The sequence below is a fragment of the Notechis scutatus genome, chromosome 3 (assembly GCF_049901735.1).
Source record: "Notechis scutatus isolate UNSWTSFEM ecotype Mainland chromosome 3, rNotScu1.2, whole genome shotgun sequence".
Classification (NCBI taxonomy): Eukaryota; Metazoa; Chordata; class Lepidosauria; order Squamata; family Elapidae; genus Notechis; species Notechis scutatus.
In genome coordinates this window covers 105,480,329-105,507,047 of record NC_142011.1, presented here as the reverse complement: position 1 = coordinate 105,507,047, position 26,719 = coordinate 105,480,329, and the positions used below count along the sequence as shown (strand labels likewise).

General features: G+C 35.1%; 1 protein-coding gene across 4 annotated transcripts in view; it reads left to right on the top strand.

Moving 5' to 3' along the window:
* Nucleotides 1–26,719, top strand: part of RALGPS2 (Ral GEF with PH domain and SH3 binding motif 2) — a 94,188-nt gene that overhangs the window by 23,725 nt on the left and 43,744 nt on the right. For all 4 annotated transcript variants that reach the window (XM_087960896.1, XM_087960900.1, XM_087960899.1 and 1 more), the window contains 5 exons: nucleotides 3,937–3,987; nucleotides 16,943–17,026; nucleotides 17,417–17,506; nucleotides 18,849–18,941; nucleotides 20,999–21,125. In XM_087960896.1, the coding sequence (XP_087817022.1) occupies nucleotides 3,937–3,987; nucleotides 16,943–17,026; nucleotides 17,417–17,506; nucleotides 18,849–18,941; nucleotides 20,999–21,125 (445 nt within the window). The remainder of the gene's footprint in view (nucleotides 1–3,936; nucleotides 3,988–16,942; nucleotides 17,027–17,416; nucleotides 17,507–18,848; nucleotides 18,942–20,998; nucleotides 21,126–26,719) is intronic.

Below are 26,719 nucleotides of genomic sequence, written 5' to 3'. Positions count from 1 at the left end.
TGAAAATTCAAAAATGAAGGAAAAAACCATAAACATACACAAAAGAGAAAAAGTTGTAAAATCCTAAAAAGGACGGAAAAGTGAGGAATAAAAAGCTTTTAAAAAAGGAAAAATTCTTCAGGTTCTTCAACACCTTAATCCAATTAAGAGGTCTAAAATATAAAAGGCTGCATAAGAGAAAAAGAAAAAAAAAGCCAGGAAGATAAAAAGAAAGAAAAAACCAGTATTGGAGGTAGATGGAAAAACAAAAGTACCAGAAAAGCAAAAAGAAAAAAAGGCTACTCCCTTAAAAAGAAAAGAAAGGGAATCATTAATACTAAAACTTTTCTTTTAAGATAAAAAGCAAACGTAAAAATTTAACTTCCAAAGACAAGCATAAAAAAAAAGCAAAGACAAGTTCCAAAGAACTAAAAATCCAAATAGCTATTTCAAAATGTAAACTGTTGAGGAGGGGTAGCACAGCTTTGAAAAAATCAAGAAAACACACTGCACTTTGTTTAGTTATCCAAGGCTCTTGTTATAACACTCTTCTCCAGAAACTTATCACCTTTTCTTTTCCTATAAACTTCAACACCAGACTCCAGCTATTGATAAGAAACCCAGAAGAGCACCTGCAATAATACTCTCCCATGCTGTTCCCTCTATCTTATCAAATAGCAATGTCCTTGAAAAAAAAGTCTCAGTTCTTTCTTTCTCAGCTTTGTCTGGTCACAAGAGAAATAGAATATTTCCAAGCCTCTAGTTGGCAGTGTTACAAAGTTTCTTTGCTTTCACTTTCCCCCTCCTTTTCCAAGCAAAATGTAATAAGAATTAATAAAAGAAAAAAGAAAAAGATATTTTAAAAAAAGAAATAACCTAAATGCTAGCCTAAAATGTTGCAAAATCAAAAAGGAGAAAAAAAATAGATGGAAAAGAAAAAACCAGTCCAGTTTCAAAATATAAGATCATGTATAGAAAACCCAGCAATGAGAAAAAAACATTACTTTGACATTCCTGTTTAAAATCGCCGCTTAATCACTTCTGTCAAAACTTTTACAGATTCTTTCTTTTCCTTAGGGTGTCCTTTCAGATCTTAGAATAAAGAAAAAGTTCTCACCAAACCGGCACACTCTCTCTTTCTGTTCTCTTTCGTTTCGGAGCTGTCCCAATTTCAGCAGCTTTAATGGCTGCCTCTTTGCCGCTGGCAAGAAGAGCTTCTCCTGGATCTACCAGGGACTTTGCGGTATCCCTGGGATCGACAGGATGCGCTCTTCACTTTCACCGTCTCTTCGGGACAGTTTAGATCCGATAGGACCGTCCAGGAGCAAAGATATTGGCAGCGATCTCAGACCTCTAAGATCGCATGCCGTATCGTCGCGACGCCAGCTCTGCCCCCCCCCCCAACATATTGATTTCTTAAAGAGAGTTAAAAGAGAGTTTTGGATACTCTGTATCAGAGGAATGAAGAATCATACAGAAGTCTCCTATATACACTGCATTAAGAGAAACTATTAGGAAAACTGTATATGGAAAGAACATCTTCTCTCTTTATCAGTATTGTCCTCTATCACAATTGATTATTAGCTAGAATTAAAATTAATATAGACTTTCAAATCAAAACTAAAACTATTTGTTTATTAACTACTTTAAGTATACCAACATTACTGTATACACACACACACACACACACACACTTTTTTGTATTAAAGAAGATGACTTGTATCAAGACTTACATAAGCAGGATGTTCACCATTCTTCTCAAAAAGTATGTTTGAGATTCAAAGAACATTCTGAATGGAATGGGAAATCCTTTTACGTTAGCCTGGATGCTAGCAATTTTTGTACAGTTTTTGCTATGTTGAGAATTGGGTAAAAATATATTCCTAATTCTCAATCTCTACCACTTCAATTGGTCTTGTGCATTATTTATACTGGCTTTTGGAGTTTGTCTTTTGAACTACAAGTCAAGCTTCCTTTTTTAGTCTTTTACCACAGAGAATCCTTATTTTTAAGGGCTCTTAAGCTGTAAAACATTGCAGGAAAATGACTATGAGAATTCTCTCTTATGTGCATGTGAGAATTTAATTTCTTCAGCAGATAATTTTGTGCCTGAAATCAGATATACTTCAAAATAGTGAATACATTCAAAATTGATTCCATTTATTTATGAACACTGCAGTCCATAGTGATTTCTTACTGAGCAATGTCTATAAAGTGTTCAGATTACAGGGTAAGTGTCATAAACAGGAGCTTACCTTGACCTTCTGTGATAGTTACCTACAAATAAAAGAATATGCATGAAACGGAACTGTTCTTGATCAGATTCATTTACTTGCGATGAAGCCCATTACAATTCCATTCTTAGAGTGATTATTCTGCAAAACTAATTCCTCATGTAGTTTTGGACACACAGAAAGTGACTGTAAATTGAAAAGGAAAATGCGAAGTGAAAATACAAATATTGTTTTGAAATATATTAATATATGAATGGTGAGTTGGTTTGATGTTATTAAGATGCCAAGACTTCAGGGACTTCCAGATGAGAAGGAGAAGACGATAAAGACAATAATGACTGATGAAATAAACCAAGGGAAAAGTACGTTAAGAGTCTTAAAAATGGAATCGGATAACCTGGAAGATGTTTTTGAAAGGGAGATAGGGGTTTGGGTGGATACTCTGGAGATCTGGCAGCTTAGGAGGATAGAGATGGGAAAAATATTCAGTCTGATTGGGGAAGATACAGGTGTTGATAGAAACAAATATCCAAGAGAGGAGTATGGTAGGCAGGCCAAAAAACGAATAAGAATTGAAGTATTAAAACAGAAAACGAATGAGAGATGATGGATAAGAAAGGAATTATTATATATTTTTTCTTTTTTTTTAGTATGATGGCCTGATAGAAATTTGAATAGGTAGAAACAAGGTAGAAACAAGAATACACACTTCCATATGAAGCAATAGTTAGATGGAAAGATTGTAGGTTGAAAGATGGCATTATAAGGTATGTTTAAATAATAGGAAGACTGGTACTTGAATGGCGTATTGAACAACCAAATAACGAAGGACTATGTCAATATAAACATGTGTAATACTAGGATTAGCAATGGTGACTTGATCAGAAGCTAGAATAAAGGTAGAAATAAGAAATAGGGGGAATATTAGCAGATATAATTTTTATATAACAGAATATGTAATAATTTGATGGAAAAAATCAGAGGTTGAAAGATAGTATTACCATGTATGCTTATAATATCATTGGCATTAAAATGGAATATTGAAATATTGAATAACTACTCTTAAAAAACATGTATATTAATACTAGTATTATATGTTTGATTAATATAACAACTTTTATGATTATCATTAGTTATGTTTGTATCAAAATGAATTATACTCAGGGGCCACATTGTTCATGTATGTATACTTGATGTATACTTAAAAATAAAAAACTAATAAAACTTGGTAGGGAGGAAGATGCCAAGACTTCTAAGAACAAAATCCTTTCTGTGTTTCTAATTTACAAAAAAGCATTCCTGACTATAATATGCTACATTTCTTTATATTCTTAACACGTGGTAGCAGTTGAGTGGAAATGACTGCAATCCACAAAAATGTGTTCCCAATCAGCTAGAATTCTTAGTAATTCTAATAATAACTAGTATTAATAATTCTGGTTGATCACTCTGGAGATTTTGAAATTAAGTTATACTTTCTCTTTTGAATTGTCAGCCTCTAAATTGCTTCTATTAAAGAATGCTTTCCTAAAAAAAAATTTTCAGGACTGCTCTAATTTCTTGCTTACCCTAAATTGATAATTGTAATTACTCACATAGGTAAAGAAACATAGAAGGAGCATGCTATCATTTTGCTAGCAATTGTTCTAGCATTAAATAATCAAATGAACCTAGTTGTGAAATAAGGAACATAATTTTAATTTTCTTATAACTTTCATTTAAGGGCCAGATTACCCTCATGGATATTCCTGTATTTAAAGCTATTCAGCCAGAGGTGAGTGTTTCATAGAAAACTTAAAATAATTTGATAGGAAACAAGTTCCAGTTTTATTATGATGATGTCCATATTTCATCTACTTTTAATATATGGTAGATGCATACAGAATGTATTCTTTTGCTTTAATAGGCTTAATGATTGATATCTGAATAGATAGATAAGTAAAACATATAATGTAATAATTAAATATATTTTGCTGCTTAAATATTCTTATATATTATATTAGGTGGGTATAGTATAATACTGTATAGAAAATACTAACATGACAGTCCAGAAATTAATTTTAATTATGCACTGATTATAGCAATAATTTAGCAAAATCATTATCTACAAAAGGTTGCTCTTGAAGATCACCCAGAAATTGCAACTGGTGCAAGATGCAGGACCGTAATGTGTTTTCCCAGATTCACTCACATTACATGCTACATGCTGGTTGCATGAGTTCCATTGGCTCTCATTTCCTTTATGTGTTTTCTTTAAAAAAAAAATACTTTTATTGACTATTATAGTGTTATAGATAAAGAAACAAAAAAGGTAAAGACGAAAGAAAGATAAAAAGATAATTAAAAATGCAGACTAAATAAAGAATAAAGAAAGAAATTAACGACATTTTTAAAAAAAGAAATAGAGATAGTCCTTAACATACAACCACAATTGAGCCCAACGTTTATGTTGCTAGGTGAGAAATTTGGTGAGTTTTTATGACTTTCCTTGCCACATTTGTTAAGTGAATCACTGCAGTTGTTAAAATTAGTAACCTGATTGTTAAGTGAATCTGGTTGCCCCATTGACTTTGCTTCTCAGAAGATTGCAAATGGTGATTACATGATTGAGGGACCCTGCAACCATTATAAATGTAAGTCAGTTGTTGTTAGGGTTTGAGGATTAACCCCTAGCAGAGTATTGCAGCAGTAGTCAAACCAGGCAGCCAAACGAGAGCGGAAGGGCCCCAGAGTATACACACACTGAATACAAACACTGTTTATAGTTTAAATAGTTTTTAATCCAGTTAGAGTTTAAGCATTGTCATTCAGTCCATTAAGTCATTCACAGTATTTCCATCCAGTAAGACTCACTAGTATAGTCCAAGTTAAGAGTCCTTGCAATATCTTTATCAGCCGATAAAGATATCTTCTCCTCCTCCGGTTTCACTCTCCAGAGAAACAAACGCTGGATATTCAGCAAACAGTAGCAAACAATAACAGTTCAGTCACAGGCACTCACAGTCAGTAATCACAGTTAGTCGCAGCAACACACAGTTAGTCGCAGCAGCACACAGTTACAGCCAGACAGTAAGCTTTCCAGCTTCTAATGCTTCCTTATATTGTAACTTCTAACCGCACCCTTAATCGGCTAATTGCCTGCTGCATTGTGCTTAAAGTGATAAGCACTTAAACCATGATATCTAAGTTTTATATATTTATTCACCCAAACCATATTTGGTATCAATGTTATACCTAACATACTCCCCTTTTGGGTGAAATAAATATATAATACCTTTACAATCTTATCCCATATTTTTCACAACTCTCCTGGTGCTTACTGGCACCTTGGGCTTTAGTAAAATTATCAGCTAAATTGTCCTCCGACATACAGTACTCTAGCTGAATCATCTTACTTCTTACAGATTGTCTCACGTTTAGGTATCTTAGATCTGTATGCTTGCTCCTTGTTTTTACTCCAATATTTGTGGCCATTTGAATTGCTGCCTGATTATCTTCATGTATAATTATAGGATAATCTACTGTTATACCTATATCAATTAACATTTGTTTATACATTATTAACTCTGTACATAACAATGATAAACAGGAGAATTCTGCCTCCATAGTAGACAAACTTATATGCTGTTGTCTTATTGACTTCCAGCCTATTAATGTATTACCCAGCATTATGGCTGTTCCTGAAGTCGACTTTCTAGTGTCTCTTTCTGATGCAAAGCTAGCATCTGCATAAGCACACAAAATTAAATCACCCTTTGGTTCTAAATACAATGAATAATTCATCGTCTTTTTAAGATATCTTAATATCCTCTTAGCTGCAATCCAATGTCTTTCACATGGTGCAGAATTGAATCTAGCCAACTGATTCACGCAGTACGATATATCTGGTCTAGACCAATTACTAATATAACTCAAACTACCAATTAAAGATTGATAAATCACCTTATCAAACTCCGGGCTTTGTACATCAGTGTTGCTAAACTCTGACTCATTGGAGTCTTAGCTGGCTTACAAAGCTCCATCTTGTAATCTTTTAGTAATTTGCTTATCTTATCTTCCTGAGATATCTTAAAACCTTTCCGTGTTTTCTTTATATTCAAACCGAGATACTTCTTTATCTCCCCTAATTGCTTGATCTTTATTCTCTTTCCTAATGATGCTATTATTTTATTTGCTTCATCATTAGTTTCAGTTATCAATGCAATATCATCTGTGAATAGTAATAATAATGATACTTTCCCATTTGTCTCCCTCTTAAACAGACATGGATCGGCTAAACCAGCTTTAAATCCTATATTGTCTAGTTCCTTTACAATATACTGGTTCCATTCATAGCCTGATTGTTTAAGACCATAGAGGCTTTTCTTTAACAACCAACAATCATTATTATCCTTACTTTCACTTTTAATACCAACAGGTTTTTTCATATAAATAGTATGTTTTAATGGGGCGTGCAAGTAAGCAGTTTCCACATCTAAATGATTAACTATATAGTTTTTACTAGCTGCCCACACTAAAGCTGCCCTCAAGGTTGCTGCCTTAAGACTAGGTGCAAACACCTCATCATAGTCATTAGCATTCTGCCTAAAACCTTGGGCTACTAACCTTGCCTTATGGATTAAATTACCATCTTTATCTGTTTTTACCTTAAATATCCATTTGCAGCCAATGGATTTCTTTCCTACAGGTAATTTGGCATTTTCAAACACCTTCATATCACTTAATGAATTCAGTTCCTTATTCATTGCTGCATACCATTTTTCTTTTTCCTTAATAGGATACTTTTTAATTTCTTCTACAGAATTAGGAACTTGATTAATCTGGCACACTGTGTTAGCCTGGTACCTATCAGGCGGTCTAGATACACGTGTAGTTCTTCTGGGAATTACAGGGCTTACAGGAGGACTTTGTTGAACTACTACCTGTTCATCTTCCTCATCCTGTTCAGCTATTGAATCTGTTTCTTCCTTCATGGGCACTATTTCATCCTGTATTTGTCTCTTTACTTTATTTTTAAAGTTACAGGGATAACTAATGGGATTTCTATAGGATTCAATAATTACATCTTTATTGGCATCCTGTTCTAATTTTTCCATCCTTCATGTTCTAGAAATTGGGCACTAGCACTACATAACACTTTAGATGTGCCTTTCTCCCAAAATCTATATGCCCTATGGTTTGCCTGATAACCAACGAAGAAAAATCTTTTAGCTCTATGTTGCCCTTTTTTTCTGAGTTGTGCAGGAATATGCACCCATGCTGGTGCACCAAATGTGTGCAGGTAACTTAGATCAGGTTTCCTGCCATGCCACCTGGTGAATGGAATTTCACCTGTTGTTGTATTAACAACGTTGTTCAATATGTTATTAGCACACATTGTAGCCTCCCCCACAAAGAATCAGGTAACCCAGAATCATTTAACATTGTTCTAACCATTGCCTGTAGTGTTTGGCCTCTTCTTTCAATAAAAGCATTATGTTCTGGCCTGTATGGAGCAGACTTCTTATGCTCTATTCCAGCTACCTTAAGTCTGTTCTGGAATTTGTTATTAATAAATTCCGTGCCATTATCTGTTACCAGGGTTATCAGTTGTCGCTTAGACTTTCTTTCAGCAAACCTAAGCCAATTGAAAAAATGTTGATATGTTTCAGTTTTGCTTTTCATTAAATAGCAAAACCCATATCTAGAATAATGATCCATAATGCTCAGTATATATCTAGCACCCCCATACTGGGTTTCTTTGGACCTATTATGTCTGCAAATACTACTTCTAAAGGTTCTTTTGTTTTGAAACCATTTAGCCTATTTGCAGGCAATACCTTGCTCTTATCTTCACAGCAAACATTACAACGCAAATATTTATCACAAGGTTTTAACCTTATTCCTTCAGATAACTCAACTGTGCGTTTTAGCATTTTAAAATTTACATGCCCCAAACGCCTATGCAATAAATGGATACATTCTTCATGAGGCTTTATATTATTAAATACAGTTTGAGCCTCCCTTTCTTACTATTATCTAAGACATATAATGTTCCATTTAAAGCTGCAGTTACCCTTTTGTTATCTTTTTCAATTATGCAATTATTATCCTTAAAAGTAATTACATAACCTAATTTATCTAATACCCTTACTGAAAGCAAATTAAACTTTAGTTGCGGTACATACAACATTTTTATATCCTGGTTTATGTACGGACAACGTGCAAAACCTTGACCTTTCGCTTTCAGGTTCCAGCCGTTAGCAAGAGATATATGTTGAGAGCTTGTAGACATTTTTATAAATTTTGTCTTATCTCTTGTGATGCAGTGGGATGCGCCACTGTCAACCACCCATAAATTATTCTTCACATCAGAGTTGCTTAACGTGGCTAGTTCAAATGCTTTCTTTGGCTTTTTTACATTCTGGCTTTTTCTCTTTTTGCAGAATCTTGCCAAATGTCCTCTGCCTCCACAATTAAAACACTTTTTAATTGTGTATGCCGTCGAAGATAAATTCTCTTCTTCCAGGTGCTTTACTTTGCTTTGCTGGTTTCTTTCAAGCTTTGAAGATAATTTCTCTTCTTTCTTATCTTCTCTCAGCTCGTCACGCTCACGCCTTCTTCTGGCTTCTTCTAGTAGCCTGCCTGTAATGTCGGTTAATGAGAGGCTTTCTTTTGGCAATACCTCTAACGAAGTCACATAGTCATCATAGCTTTGATCTAATGAAGATAATATTATGTAGACTTGTTGCAGTTCATTAAATATAAGCTCTTTTTCTTGCAAATCTTGAAAAATGCTTTTCATACAGTTTAAATGAACTAACATATCTCCATTCCTCTGAAGATGCGTTCGAAAAAGCTTCCGTGTAAGATTTATATGTGCTCCTACACTGTCCCGAACATAAATCTTCCTGAGGTTCTCCCAGCAGTTTGCAGCATTTTCTTCTCCACGAATATGGACAAGCTGCTGATCACAGAGAGTCAGTCCTATGATGCATAAAGCCTGCTCATTCTTCAGTTTAAAGTCTTGTAACTTTTCGTTATCATCATCATTAGCAGGATCCCAGCTACTCACATCTGGTGGGTTTGCTATAATGTCCCACAAACCTTCTCTGCGTAGAAGTAAACTACATTTCATTGACCATGAAACATAGTTTGTTCCATCCAGCCTGGATATCATGGACAGTTGTGACAAATTTACTTGTGCCATTGCTCTTCAGATATTTTGACTATTTTAAACTAATTAAAACAGTTTGTTTTTACAGTAATGTGCAACTCACACCAACTCTCTCTGCTATATCCTGGTTATTTAGACTATGCTGCTGGGCCCATAACCAATGTTAGGGTTTGAGGATTAACCCCTAGCAGAGTATTGCAGCAGTAGTCAAACCAGGCAGCCAAACGAGAGCGGAAGGGCCCCAGAGTATACACACACTGAATACAAACACTGTTTATAGTTTAAATAGTTTTTAATCCAGTTAGAGTTTAAGCATTGTCATTCAGTCCATTAAGTCATTCACAGTATTTCCATCCAGTAAGACTCACTAGTATAGTCCAAGTTAAGAGTCCTTGCAATATCTTTATCAGCCGATAAAGATATCTTCTCCTCCTCCGGTTTCACTCTCCAGAGAAACAAACGCTGGATATTCAGCAAACAGTAGCAAACAATAACAGTTCAGTCACAGGCACTCACAGTCAGTAATCACAGTTAGTCGCAGCAACACACAGTTAGTCGCAGCAGCACACAGTTACAGCCAGCCAGACAGTAAGCTTTCCAGCTTCTAATGCTTCCTTATATTGTAACTTCTAACCGCACCCTTAATCGGCTAATTGCCTGCTGCATTGTGCTTAAAGTGATAAGCACTTAAACCATGATATCTAAGTTTTATATATTTATTCACCCAAACCATATTTGGTATCAATGTTATACCTAACAGTTGTCAAGCATCCAAATGTAAATCACATAACCCTGAGGATGCTGCAACAGTCATAAGTCTGAAAAATCATCATAAGTCACTTTTTTCAATGCCATTGTAACTTTGAACGGGTCACTAAGTAAACTGTTGTAAGTTGAGGACTACATGTATAAAAACAATAACCTCCTTCATCTCAATAAATATAAATTTGAATAACTGATCGCTTTCTCTTTAAAATACAACAATCTATTTATCCCATATCCCATCGCTTATCTGTAGACAAATTCTTAAAACTTCATCATTCACTTCTGATTAGCAAAAGTCCACTAAAGGTTATAAGAAATAACATCTATATCTAGCCTAATCACTTTTTTGCCTCTTATTCCCAAAGCTGCAAAATCCTCAACATCATACTTAAAGTATAAAAGGAAACTTAGCCATCAAAGTTGCTGTTTCCAAGGTTCTTAATATTTAAAAAGCAGTTAAAATCCAACTACTATCACTTTCAGCTGTAATGCCATACCTCACTCCTTTAGTGACATCTAGCATCCCATGTCCTTGCCAGAAATTTTACCTTCTGGGTGCATTTCAAGCACACGCTATTAACGTTTAAAGCCCTATATGACAAGGGACCAGGTTGTATGCAGGGCTGCCTATTCCTAAGGAGGCCTGCCCATCCAACAGGTTAAAAAGTGGGCATGCTCCTAATCTCTTACTTTAAATGTTGGGACTTAGGAAGCAGTCCTTTTTTGTGGTGGCCCCCGCCCTATGGAACATTTTTCCTCTTGAGTTTTTAACCTTTTAAGCCCCAACCCCACCTTTTAACCTTCCAGAAATCACTTAAGCTAAAGGTAAAGGTTCTCCTCGCACATACGTACTAGTTGTTTCCAACTCTAGAGGGCAGTGCTCATCTCTGTTACAAAGCTGAAGAGTCAGCACTGTCCGAAGACGCCTCCATGGTCATGTGGCCGGCATGACTAAATGCCGAAGGCGCATGGAACGCTGTTACCTTCCCACCAAAGTGGGTTTTTCTACTTGCATTTTTACATGCTTTCAAACTGCTAGGTTGGCAGAAGCGGAGACAAGTAACAGGAGCTCACTCCATTGCGGGGTGCTAGGGATTTGAACCGCCGAACTGCTGACCACTGAGCCACCACGTCCCTAGAAATCACTTAAGACCTGGCTTTTCCCCCTAGGATAAGATAGGCTGAGATTGGTAAGATGAACTTCTGTGCTGCATAGGAAAGTTTAGCTGTGGCATCAGGTCTTTTGATTTTTTGTTTGATTGTTTATTATAAACAAATGTTTTCTTTTTTGGTTGTGAGTCACCCAGAGATTGGTACATGATGGGCAGTTATGTAAACGTTTTAGCTAATTTCATTAGTTATTAATATTCTGAAGATTGTTGTTCTTTTATCAGAAATAACTGCCCAGTTTGTGCCATCTTTTGTTCTTTGCTTTTATCATAGTATTATTTTATTGTTTTGTGAACTGCCCAAAGTTGCTGGAAGTCAGGCAATATAAAAAAGTTCACAAATAAATGTGGGTAACAGTAAATAATTTTTCAAATAAACCACATTTGCTATTCTTTATAATGTAAATATATACACGTACATCATGCTGTTCTCTTGCAGCATAAAAAGCATGCAGAACTCCAAAAGAATAAAATACATAGAAAAAGAAATTACACACAACAGAAAGAAAAAGAGAATCTAAACTAAATTTAAATCAATAACACCTTTCCATACTTTTGTCATCTTTGCAAACCATTTTCTTTTACTACATCCATTCCTTGAAACATCTATTACTGAATTCACATTCTTTCCTATGTTTTATTAATCCCATTTCTCTAGTGATGTAAAAGAAGGCAAGATCACTGATAAGACTTTTATGCTAATTTTCCTAAGGGCTATCTTAGAGAGTGATTTTAGACTGAAAGGGAATTTTATGAAGAAGGCAAATCTCATATTTATCCAAAAATACATTTTAATCCAATTTTTTTCAGAATCTTTTCATATAAAAGAACGTGATGTGAACTAAAGAACATAATTATTTTAGGACTTATCTGCAACAAAGTTTGCAGTCTAGCATGTACCGTGTTTCTCATATAATAAGGCCAGGTCTTTTTTTTTTTTTTTTTTGAGACCCGAAAAAATGGCTAGGCCGTCTTTTCGGGGGTGACTTAATTCTCCCCCTTGCATCTTTGGGTGGCGGGCGGCGACTGCTTGGATGTTGACCTCGGCATTGGTGGGGCACTTCGTATCGGGGTCAATGCAGGCAGCACCATATCCAGGTGTGCAACAAAAGTACTTCCTAACGGCAAGCCCCCCACACCATTCCCCCCCATTTCGCATGTTTTAATATAGGCCTTAATTTGTGGGGAGGGGCTTAATTTCATTTCATGCCTATAAAACATGCTGGGACTTCCTATTGGGGGAGGCCGTATTGTTGGAGAAATGGGGTATATCTTTTATACTTTTGGGAGACCTAAGTCAAACTAGAAAAGTTAACACTGAGAAGAGGTACATTTATTTATTTTTAATGTAAGGTGAGAAACACTGAGTATCTTAATATAAAAACCAAGGGTGAGAAATTATTTACCGAGGTAGCATTTTATCCATAGCTGTTTAAATTACCAAGTGTCTTACAACTTCTAAGGATGTTCTTCATAGCAATCACTTATTTTGCTTTCTGCATATGGCAAGAAAATATATACCACCTTAATGATACTGATTCAAGACACCCAGAGTTTATCTGGCCTGTTCTGGCTACTTAAAGTTTTTGATATGTTTCCTGTAGCAACCCAGGTGAAGATTGGGGATTGGAGGGAGCTCCAAGTAGTTTCTTTTTCTATGGAGTTGGAGGATTAGGTGATTAGAGACAGTTTTCAGCTTCATATTCTTGGTACCTAACATGACATTTTCCCATGTCCTCCACTTAAACCATTATAAAAACATATAAGAATGATTTTAGCTACTGGAAAAAGTGATTATAAAATAGCTGGCATGCTGTCTTTTCGCAATCACAATTAACATTCGTATTTTTAAACCAACCAAGCAATTGTGGTTTGGAAAATTGCTGTCTGTTTATATCAACTGCTTACAATTTTTACAAACACCAGACAAATTGATATAGTATATTCTAGAAAAGTGGATTGGGAAGTCGAAGTGCTACCAACCTTATTTCCTTTTTGCCTTTGATGGAGATGAAGGAATTAGTGCTTGCATTAGGACCAGCTTGTCTACGAATCCCATTGAATGCCCTTTTTGCTCTTTCCTATTGGTCAGTTGAAACGAGAACACAAATTGATTCTTCTTTTCCCTGTTTCTTTTCTTCATTCAGAGATCTGCTGAAGTGAAGATTATTGTTCCAAAGTATTTGTATTGGGGTTTTAAATGATGCCATTTGGTAATGCCATTATCTGATATGCATGAACATAACTTTGTAGCTTGTTTTCTGCAATTCCGCTGATTTTTAAGAAGTTCAAAATATTGAATTGATTTATTTTCCAAAATTAATTTAAACTATCAGGAAATAACATAGTTCCCCATTGAAAGCTATTGATAAACAATGCAAATGATTAAAATTATTTATTTAGAATATTTGTTTATTCAATTGATTTATAAAACTGAATTTATCCTTTCTGTACATCTAATATAAAATCTTGCTTATAGAAACTCACTATCAATTATTTGAGAGCAGAAAGAACAGAATCTTCTTTTCAGATTTACAGATACTTCAAGTTATTATAAAATCGGATATTGAGATTTCTTGACATAGATATATATTTAAAAAACTATTTTGCTAAAACAAAATCGTTACCGTATTTTGAATTCCTGCTGATTTTGGGGTCCAGTTTTTGATTCTCAAATCTAGTACTGTACACAATTGCTTTTTACCAGAATAGAAGCAGATTGTTTTATGTAATGGAATTGTAACTTTTAGGTGCTATACCAGGACAATTCTAATTTGACATTCAAACTATTCATGGATATATCTTACCTGATAACTTTCTCGCATAAGATAAGTCTTGTTACATGCTCTGCCCTTCAGGAGATAATAAAAATATAGGCTATTTAAAAGAATACAGGTAATCTTCGACTTGTGACCGCAATTGAGCCCAAAATTTCCATTGCTAACCAAGACAATTGTTAAGGTGAGTTTTGCCCCATTTTACAACCTTTCTTACCACAGTTGTTCAGTGAATCACTGCAGTTATTAAGTTAGTAACATGGTTGTTAAGTGAATCTGGTTTCCCCATTAATTTTTTAATTTTTTTTTATTTGTCAATTGCTTACAAGATAATAGGTATAAGTAAAAACATAGTTATGAATACATGGATATATATAAGAAAAATAAAAAATATATAAAAGAAACAATAGGACAGGGACGGTAGGCACGTTGGTACGCTTATGCACGCCCCCTACAGACTTCTTAGGAAAGGGGTGAGATCAATAGTAGATAGTCTAAGGTTAAAGTTTTGGGGGTTTGGGGAAAAAAACCACAGAGTCAGGTAGAGTATTCCAGACTTTGACCACTGTTGCTGAAGTCGTATTTCCTGCAATCAAGTTTGGCGCGGTTAACCTTGAGTTTGTATCTCTTGTGTGCTCTTGTGTTGTTATGGTTGAAGCTGAAGTATTCATTGACAGGTAGGACATTGCAATGTATGATTTCATATGCTATACTTAGATCGGACCGAAGGCAGCGTAGTTCTAGGTTTTCTAGGTCTAGAATTTTGAGTCTGGTGGCATAAGGTATTCTGCAACGAGTAGAGGAGTGTAGAACTCTTCTTGTGAAATATTTCTGGACTTTCTCAACTGTGTTAGTATCAGATACATAATGTGGGTTCCAGACTGATGAGCTGTATTCGAGTATTGGTCTAGCAAATATTTTGTATGCTGTAGTTAGTAGTGTAATATTTAACAGAGAAAAAGCTACGTAAGATTAGGTTAACAACTCTTAACACCTTTTTGGCTATGTAGTTACAGTGGGCTCTAGCACAGATCATTAGAGATGAGTACTCCAAGATCCTTGACAGAGTTTGGATAATCAACAAGGTCTTGACTATTCAGCCTTTATTATATTTTCTGATTTTTTTTGCCAATATGTAGGACAGAGCATTTATTTGTTGAGATTTGAAGTTGGCATTTGTTTGACCATTCTGATACATAGTCAAGGTCTTTTTGAAGGGTAGCAGGATTGTCTGTGGTGTTGAATAGCTTTACATCATCAGCGAAGAGAACGCAGTTGCTCTTGATATGATCACAGAGGTCATTTATGTAGAGTATGAAAAGAGTTGGTCCTAGAACACTGCCTTGGGGGACATCACTGTTGACAGGTACAGAATTTGATAGGACGCTCCCAATTTTGACCATTTGTTGTCTGTTTGACAGGAATGCTTCTTTCCAGTTATGCAGGTGTCCAGAGATACCGTAAGATTTTAGTTTTAGGAGTAGTTTGTCGTGTACCACAGTGGAAGAGTTGCGGATTACATGATAGTTTTTTCCTAAAACCAAATTGTTTATTAGAGAGTAGGTTGTTTGTTTCTAAGTGGAGGATGATGGATTGGTTAATAACTTTGTCAGTATGCTGTAAAAGGTGATCTCATGACCCTGGGATACTGTAACCATCATAAAGCTATATCAGTTGTCAAGCACCTGAATTTTGATCACGACGGGGATGTTGCAATGGTCATAAGTGTGAAAAATGGTCAAAAATCATTTTTTTTCAGTGCCATTACTTCAAATGACCACTAAATGAATGGTTGTAAGTGAAAGACTACCTATAATGGTACTTCAATGTTTAAGTATTGGCAAATAAACAGTTCTTCAACAAGCTTCTGTCTTCTTTCAGTGTTCTTATTCTCTTCTTGCAGTTCTTCAAGATTTCCCCTCCATTCTCTTCTTATTTTATCTTGTCCTTCCTAGTTTGAAGGGTGTTTCCAGTTATGGATTCCAGACAAACTCTAAACCATTCAGGCATTATAAATCTGGAGCACTGATCGGCTAAGCACACTGGATAACTCCCACCTCAGTGTTGCTCCAATGGTGTTTGAAGTCCTTTGAAGTTATTCATGTGTTCAGCACAAACATTGAGAGCATTTTCATTATGTTTCCCATGAGCTAGAGTACAGACCATTCTGTGCAATAATCTGTGTTAAATTCATGAATGCTGCAGGAAAGCCAACATCATTTCAATGACATTGATAAGGGATGATTCTGCGATGGAGTCCCTACAGGTAAATACTCCAGTTTACATAATGTCTGAATGGAGCTATCTTTACACAATTAGTATGTTACTGAAAACTCCTTTTTTTATTCAGAAAGTCATGAGAATGAGAAGACAAGGTTCATATAGACAGCAGCAATTTGTGGCTTATTATAAAGGAATCAAGCTAATAATATTGCATATTTACTAACAAAGTTTGCCTGAATACATTAGAGAATAGCACTTATTTTTGGTTTTGGTAACTTGAGAATTTTAGTGGAAATGTGTACAATTAGACAAATTTAAACATTAAAAGGGATGTACAAGGTTTCACACTTTCATTTATATACTTATGTCACTTTAGAATACTATTCAACAGAAATTGCAAATGAGATGCTTCTGAACATTCAGAGATCACACATTGCTCAAGACGTGACATTGTTCAAATTATGTTAGAATTCGCAGTATTTTTACAAAAAGCATGTTCAGAATTAACATATCTTGCACATCAGCCTTACCAGTAATATAAGGGAAAATACAATTAGAACTATTAATAAAAAGAAAAATCATGTTTTGTTTTGCAATCTGAACCCTGACGTGAAATTATTTCTTTCATTGTTCAACTAGGAACTGTCAAGCTGTGGTTGGAATAAAAAGGAAAAATATAGTTCAGCACCAAATGCAGTTGCTTTTACAAGAAGATTCAACCATGTAAGTTTTGAGACTAACTGTATACATCATAATAGAATGGTGCAATTAATAAAACCGTATGATCTTTCTTTTTGTTGTTAAAATCTTAACTTCTGTTAAAGGCAGGGGTATCTGTATACTCTCCTCTCCCATCTCTGCCCCTTCATTGAGGTTACATAACAAAAATAAGAGTAAACATCTCCATGTATCTGAATAATGGAATGAATCTGTGCTAACTGAATTCATAAGAGTGAAGTATTCACTCTAATGGAGTAATTTGCATCTTTTAACGTGACAAAGTGATTTTATAATGTGAATTTTTTTGATTGATTATTTCAGTATTCACATTTTTATTAGCACTATCACCACTTCCCTTTTGTATATATCTGAATGTAGACCTTTTGTTTTCAGGTAAGCTTTTGGGTAGTTAGAGAGATTCTTCATGCACAGACATTAAAAATAAGAGCTGAAGTCCTAAGCCACTATATCAAAACTGCTAAGGTAAGAACTTTAAAACTCCATTTCAACAACCTGTTATAATTTTGGTTCCATTTATTTATGATATGAAAAAAACCCCACTATTGTTAATCAGTTATAGAAATTACAACTTATGGTAATGGTTCTTCATTATTGTTTGAAAGTTGCAGAAGTAGATTATGATACTGCTAGTGAGTTTGAAACTTTTCCTCTGAAACTGGCAGTACATATGTTGAATCAACTACAAATTAATTACATTTGTAAATAAATGTATGCCAAAAAGTGCATAACATTTTCTGGCTTCTATCTTTTGAATAATGCATTAAAAGTTTTGATTTACTGGTTGAATATTTCTCCTGAGCACATAGTACAAACAATAAGTATTTGTTGATGAAGTCATGAACAATATTAATGTTTGCTCATATCAGTCACCAAAATAATATTTATTTTACTTGGTTTTATTGTTTCATTTGCTGGAATTTTAAAATTATTTTCTATTTGCAACAGTTTTTCAGATTTAGACATTTTTATTAGAGTTCTATAGAAATATGTAATTTTAATTCTAGTGATATCATGTATATTTATCAATAGACATAATAAATTTGGTGGAGATGTTAAACTGTGAACCATCAATAAGTCAATAGATAGACTCTGGCAAGCACATGCTTCTGCTCTATACTATATTTCTGTGGTAATCCCCCCCCCCCCCAGTTTCTCTGTACTAAGTAATATTAACCTTAATTTTATACTTAAGGAGTATAAAAGTATGCTGCTAATCTCTTAACCTAGTTAAAGAAGTGGTTGTTGTTCATTTTGCCCGAGGCCAAGCTAAGTTATACACAAAAATCATATTTAGATAGCTGCAGAGGGGCATAAACAGAATCTAGACTTCCTCATATCCAAGAATCTTAAATGATTTGGGAATCCTTGTGATAGAATGGGTTGTGGCAAAAGGATGAGGGGAGAGGAAGTGATTGTTGAATAATTGGTAGAGTTGCTTTCTGTTCCATTCTCAATGTTTCTTTTGTACTTCTTTCTCCCTTCTATCAAAAAATGTATCAGCAGATTCTCTCAATCCTCAAAAGAATATTATTTATACAACCTAAGGTCAGGCAAAGAGAGAAAGCATTTGAAAGTTTCTGCTTTGATCCAACCTAATCTAGATTGTATTGAACAGAATAGTTCTGAAGCTTTATAATTCACTTCAGTTTTATAATTCTTTGGCAGTTTTATTTTGGCTGGTTATCATTTGGTTGTATCCATTCTTTATTGCGCTGCATTCTTAGAAAATTGTTCAGAGGTTTATGATTTAATATTAGTAAATAATTACCTGATATTGAGTTTCCATTTCTGTTCTTGTCTTCAGAAACTTTATGAACTAAATAATTTACATGCTCTTATGGCTGTGGTTTCTGGATTGCAAAGTGCCCCCATCTTCAGGTTGACTAAAACATGGGCGGTGAGTGAATTACATTAAATAATTGCTTTTTTATTAATAAATAACAAAACATTAATTATACAAGGAGCAGACCTAGCTAATGGATTCTACAGGCATCTTTGATATAAAGAAACAATTTATCTTATAAAATTATTCAAAGCTTTAACAAGTCTCTTTTATTTGTTCAATATAAGAAAATTATCCAGGTCACTTTCTTGATTTGCTATTTGTTTAACCCTTTTCTTTTGTATATCCACTGTAGCATCTTTTTCCATATTATTCTTGTAGCCTGTTATTTTTAAATCTAATTTCAAATCAGTCTCCATTTTGTCAGGTAAAACTTATTCCTCTTCCGTACCATCTTTTAGATACAGTCATTCTATAGAGGCAAACACTCTTAAAGTTAACTTCTAGGTTTAGTGCTCAAAAATATCATTCAGTATATTAGGATATTTTGCTTCATCCCAAGTCCAGTTTGAGTTGTTGTCCTTTAATTGAAATTTTTAGTTATCGGTGGTGTCCAATTCTTAAATTACTTTACGTTTTTTTTAGGATTCAGAACATAAATATTTTTCCATGGAAAAAAATATAATTTATTTCAAATTAATCTGGACCCATAATACATTTGTAGCTTTCTAAAGTCAAAAGTTTAATCACCCTATAGTAAACATAACAATTTTTAAAGTCCTTAAGCTTGTATTTAAAACTTTTTTGTTGAGGACTGAAGAAACTCACCAGGTATTGAAAAACCTGTTAATCCAAAGGTTTCTAGTATCTGAACAGAGTTACCAAGCAGTTTGTAAAAGTGATTAGAAAAAGAAGTATGTAAATTCAAGATTCTTTGAAAGTCACCAACTGTGGTTTGAACAAGATGGCTATTCCCTTGTCTCCCTGAGCTCTAAACTTGCAAGGGACTGCTGGCTTGCAGACAGACTGCTTGGGAGGAGCAACTGTCTGAGCACTTATATGTGATCTTAAGTCCTTTCCTTGTCCAGAGAGGAGGTATTGAAGAGCCAGTCTACATTCTGGTTTTTCATACAACTAGGGTCGTCGTCTCCATTCTTCCCAGAGTCATCTTGAAGCCACCATTTCTTCCCCAGAAATCCTATAGGGAAATTATAAGTGATAATTGTTTTCTGAGATGGTCAGGAACTAAGGGATTGAAAGGTAGTGGTGCTTAGTGAATGGTCCTGCTGCTTTCCTGAGGCATGATTTCAGCCTCAAATAAATACTCCATTCTTTCAAAGGGGCCTCTAGCACTAGATGATGCCAATAGCAGTGATTAGAATGCAGCACTGCAGACTAACTCTGCTGACTGCCAGCAGTTCAGACCTGACCGGCTGAAGGTTGACTCGGCTGAGGTTGGTAAAATGAGGAGCCAGATTGTACTGACTCCACAAAACCACTTAGAGAGTGCTGTAAAGAATTATGAAGCGGTACATAAGTCTAAGTGCTGTTGCTATTTCTATCTAGAGGAAAACAAAGCTATCCTTAACATGTTTTGAAAGATTGGAAGCTTTTTTGGAAATACATAAAAAGCAGTGCAGAGGGCTATAAAAAGAAGAGATAATTGTTAGATAACTTTATTAGATAATTCATATGGCCTCCTTCCACCTTTTCTTCAGTTAGGAGACTTCATTAGATTCTGATATATTCAGTGTCTAGGGCAGTAATTCCCCCCCCCCGCCCTGAACTTTGATGCTTTGTGGTCTTTGACACATTATCTAATGGCAGTTTATGGTTTTTGACTTTGAAGTTTGCACTGTCACATTCTGTTGTGACTACCTTATTAAGAGAGAATGGATAAACATTTAAAAACAACATGGGGGATAAATTTTAAATCTATGGCTACTTTTTAAACTTATTTTAAAAATCATCAGAATATTAGGAATTTAATATGAAGGGTGATTTGGCCTTGTTGCTTGTCTTCTAACAGATTAAATGTCTGTTTTAAATGTTTTCTTGTTGGTCAGTTGTTGGTTTTTCAGCATTTTGTCATATAAAATACCTATTAAATACTTTAATATAAAAGGTTAGCTTTTGCAGTGATAGTTTTCTGTTCTTTATTTTCCCAAAAGTTACTGAGCCGAAAAGACAAAGCTTCTTTTGACAAACTGGAATACATAATGAGCAAAGAGGACAATTATAAAAGACTTAGAGACTATATTGGTAGCTTGAAGATGACTCCTTGTATTCCTTATTTAGGTAAGATAAATACTTTAATTGTTTTTAGTTAATCTGTTAAAATACTGATACTGGCTGCAGTCTGTGAACCATTGTTCAACCATCAGTTTTACCATTGTTGTTTCTGTTTAAAGAAAGTATCTTGTGACTTAAGTTTAAAATTCATTATCTTTTCAATCTAAGGTAACATAATAAAGCTTGTGTTGCAAAGCTGCTTTAGTCAGACATTTGACCCGTGACCAGCCTACAGTGGCTGCTGATGATCAGGCTTTGCTATCTGCTTGAGGGCTAAAGCAGCCTTACCAGATGAAGTTTTCTTCGTTTTCTACAGAATCTGCGTTCTCAAACAGAGTGCTCTGAGTTGTGATTGCAAATAATGTCTGGATTTCATAACTATCATAAATTTACATCTAATATATTTTAAAGTCTTTAATTATGTGGAAAATATTTTCTCTATTGAAGAATTTGACATCACAATGGGGATGCTAAGAATTCAGTAGGTATAATATTTGAATTTTTATTGAATTTCAGCACTTGAAAAAGAAAAAACAAGAGGTCAATTCACCTCATTCCTCGTGTTGACATCATTATTACTGCTCTTATCCTGGGAGTCATTTTTTTTTATTTTAAAAAAGAGTCCAGCTTAGTATATGCGTCCATATTTTTTTCCAACATACAGACACAGAGAGAGAGAGGGAGGGAGGGAGGGAGGGAGGGAGTTTTCACAGTTTCTATCTAACATCTCTACAAAAATATCATTTTTGTCGTCTATGCAAAATTCTGGGCATATGGACTTAAATTTTTGATTAGTTCTTCCTTCCTGGCAACAAGGATAGCCACAAATTAATTGGAGTAATAGCCAATATCAATGAAATTTATTGATCTCTACCTTTGAGAAGTATGTTTTGCTGCAATTGGACTTTAGCAGGGCAAGTCAAGGAATATATAGGTACATCTTAAAAATATTTCAGTAAATATGGAAAATGCAAAACATACTAGGGATGTACACAGTATTTCAAATTCAGAATATTTTGAACTTGAAAAAGTGTGGATTTCCATTGAAGCCACAATTCTTAATTCCAATAGCAATTTTTTTCTGCAATACTGAGCACATATTTACACTATTGATGAACAAGTAAATGAATTTGCCAAACATGAAAATAAAGATAGAAAAGTATTGTATTACTATTGTGTATTTTAGGTAGTTGCATATAATATAGTAGTCAATCTATAGATTTATTATAGTATTGTGTAAAGACCGTTCAATCACATCTTGGCCTCAGTTGCTTCATTCAAGTAGGTACATTGCTTGATTCAATCTATGGATAGTTCACTCTAAACATGATCTAGGAAAAAGTTCAATAGATTCCAAAAATGGATAGTAAAAAAGATTAGAGATAAGTTTAAATGGCATTCAGAAATACATTATCAAATTGTGTATATAAATATGGAATGAATGAACTCTTCTGAATTTCTTACTTAGGAGGAGACATTTACCAGTAATTCTCAAGTGAAAGATATGCCCTTAGCAATAATAGTAAGATTACTACTAACCTACCCACCCATCCCAAGAATTTCCCTCATTTATGCCTTTTTTTAAGATTTAAATTTGCTAAGCCATGGAGTCTGCCGACTGCCAGAGAGATGACTGTACAATGAAAGGTATCCACACAAAATCCCTAAATAAGTAACATTTTAACATTATTTCTAAAGCAAATTAAATGGGAATTGCTAGGAAAAGAAATCAGAATTTGTTGGCCATGAAAAGATATAGGACAGAAGAATGGTCATAGAGTATTAATGAGAGTATTTATTTATATAGGTGCTCTAAAAGTAAAAATCTCCCACTGTCATTTTTATAACTTGAGAACTTGGAAACGTCTCTTCTGAGCTTCTTGTTCTGCCCACATTCAGCTGTGGATTATGCTGTCTCTTATCTGAATGTTCCCTAAGTAGCATATTATTACACAATCAAGATGACTTTTCAGGCTCCATATTCACATTACTGAATTCCCAGGCCAGAAGGCAAAAGTATGTTTTCAGGTCCTTTAGGAAGACCAGAAAGGTTGAGGCTAGCCTGACCTCAAGGAAAATTATGTTCCAAAGGGTGGGTGCCATGGCTGAAAAGACTTTCCTCTTGGGTCCTGCCAGGTAAGATAATATTCCTTCATGGAGGGAACCCACAACTCACATCTGCTCATCCCTGCTGATGGGATGAGTAGATGTGATTAGGGAGAAGAATAGAGTGGAGATGAATGGAATGGAATGGAATGGAAAAGAAAATCGAGAATAGAGTAGACTAGAGAAGAGTAGAATAGAATCTTTATTGTCACCTTAAATGTATACTAATTAGCATATATTAAAATGAAATTTCATTGCATTCAGCTCTCAAAAGATAGCCATTATGCATCTATTCACCTACATACACATACATATATATGACACAGAGAAACACCACAGTCTAGTTTGAATATATACATATACATGGTGAAAAAAAGAATCCTGTGAATTTACAAGATAGATGGCATAAGGAACAAAGCTGTTACAGAATCTGGTAGTCCTGCTAAAAATACTTGTAAACTAGTGGGCTGCCACCGGTTCGGACCAGTTCACCTGTACCGGTAGTTCTGACCACCGGCTGGGTCCGCCCACCTGCCCCGGTACTATCCCATCCTGTATATCTCACTCTGGCTCGCTCACCCCACCCACTTAGCCCAGCTGATTTCCCCGTCTTGCTCACTCTCCTCAGCACAGCTGCCCGAGAAGGTGTGCTGGAAGCCGCACGCATGAAATCACCGTGTTTGAAGCCGTGTGCCCAAGTGAAGCATCTGTGCACGCAATCACATTTTCGGTTCTGCACTAGGCAAACTGATTGTTAAGTTATGTGAAGCCCATCTCTGCTTGTAAACCTCCTCTCAGAGGGGAGCAACAGAAACAGACCGTGAAGTGGGTATGTGGGGTCTCTAACAATGCTTCGAGCATTGCTGTAACTTATTTTAATAAAAAGTGTCATAAAATTGAGTCCAGTAACATTGTGTCTCAATTTACGACCACAACAACTTACGACCAAAATTCTGGATCCAGTTATGGTTGTAAAAGAACTACCTATACATTAAAATGCATATAAAACATATCTAATGTAATCAATCTTACCATTACAGATGGTATTTAATATTTAGGAAGTTGAGTTAATTATTTTTTTAATGAAACCTGTATTTGGCTGTGTGATATGCTGAATTAAATCGCAGCTTTTAAGAGATTGAAAATATTATTTTGGACTATTGCCTGGAATATAGTACTGGAATATTTTGAATATTTTTAAACTAGTAGATCTATTCTTTACAATTATCATAAAAACAGTTGTTAGTCCAGTCACATGGTGTCTCAATTTACAACCACTTGTACATATTTTAATTCTAACTATAACATATTTTTAAACACATTATTGTTATTAAATACTACTGAAATCAATTTATTTCACAGAACATGTCTAGTACACTGAATTTTATTAAAATTATAAATTAAGTAGTACTCCTGAAACAGGTCATTCTTTAATGAGTATACAACTTTGTTTCTTAAATCTTAATTCCAATTTGTAACATAGGATTAATAACATTGATCTACAATGTTGTAGCAAGGCTTCCAATTTTGGATTTGACTTTCAAAGTAATGTGTGGTTTCTGATCCAGAGGAAGTAGGATTCCCATATCTTAAGAAAATTGGGCTGTAAAATACAGGCGGTCCACAATTAATGATTTACACTTCCTTAGTGATTATTCAAAGTTATGATAGGACTGAACAAATGATGGTTACAACTAGTCCTTGAATGTCTGGCCATCCCAGCACCCTCCTGATCATGGGGTCATGATTTAGGGGATCCAGTTGGCTCTTAACAAAGTTAAGTTGCAGCACCTTGTGGTGGCATGAACTTTATTTGTGACCTTCCCTGCCTGCTTCCCAATGTCAATAGCGAAGTTGGCAGATAAGGTCACAACTTGCTTGGGTAAGTCTCACCAGTGCACTATCTCCCAGCCTCTCTCTTCTTGCATCTCACCAGCCACCTACACACTCTGACACACCATCCTTGGGACATTCAGCACTTATATGTTGTATCCCTGCCACTTGCACATCCTTCTCTCATGCAGCAGCAGCAGCCACCCCAAGTCCTTCCCCACCCTTGCTGTGGCTCCCTTAGCATTAATGCACCCTCTTCCAGCCAGCAGCAGCAATCCCAAGCCCAGCCATATTTCCACCATGCCTCCCTTACCACTCATATACCTCCTTCCATCCAGCAGCAGCCACTTACCTGGCTATCTGCTTGCAAACTGCCTTGAACTTGCAACTTCTGGTCAGCTTCCTGTTCTTTTTTAAGGTTGCTGACACATAGACAAAAACAAAGTACTGTAGAAGCAGGAATATTTACTGCTATTTAGGTGGATAACAGCAGATAACAGCAGATAGGAATGAAATTCAAATACCCAGTAAAGAATGATTGCCTGAAGGGAGTCAAATACAATCAAAGATATAACAGCATAGTCTACAGATGTTCCAAAAGATCCAGGATGCCAAATTAGGCAGTCAGCCAGTCCAAAGGCCAGGAGTCACAAGCAAGGAGCAGAAACATGATTCAAGAGCTGAATAACCAAATGGTTGTTTGCAACAAGGATTGCAAGATCAGGAATTAATCAAATCTGTCTGCAATCCGCTGACTGCAATTATTCATGCTTTGCCCTTTGGTTTATTAGAAGCCTCATAGAGGAATGTTGCGTTGCTCACTTCTGTATGAGCCTAGATCTGGGACGTGGAAACAGGAGATACCTGAGACTGATGATCCATAATTGAATCCTGGCTTGCTGATTCCTGAGTCTGACTGTTCTGTAGTACAGGCCAGCTGGAGCAACATTATCAGATTCATGGTCAGAGTCAGACTCTGAATTGTGGCTAATAGCACTTTCCACTGACTTTGGTTGTTGTAAGCCACCAGGAAGTTACAAGGAGCTGCTCGCTTAAGGATGCATGATCTTCACTTACTGATGGGAGCAGCAACTGCGGGAATTGCCATTCTAAACGATGTAGTCACATGAGATCACACTTTATTATTGCATCATTTAGTGATGGAAATTCTTGAACCAATTGCCATTATAATTTAACTATCTAGTAACAATTGCCATAATGAAATGATAGTATTTTATTTGATGCAAACTACACTTGCAAGTGTAGTTTCTCTCCAATTCTTTTGTCTCATTGTCTATAAGGTTCTCTAAAGCAGTTTTCCCCCCCTAACATTAAGGTCTCTGAAATAAAAACTGAAATAATTTTAATCATATGAGAATGAATTGATTTGACTATTTAACACATAAGAAAAATGTTTCATACTTGAGTTTTTAAATGTAATCATTTTACACATCTATTAATTTTTCCTCTTGATCTTGATATTAAACTGGTAAGTTTAATAGCTGCAGTTAATATTCATACCTTACATGAATACAGAATTATTTCAAATGCTGCCGTCAGTTTTGCTTTGTAATTAAAGTGTATATAATCAACATATATAATATGGTGAGAATTTAAAAAAAATACTTAGTAGACTTCTCCTAAGATTTTGAAAAATGACA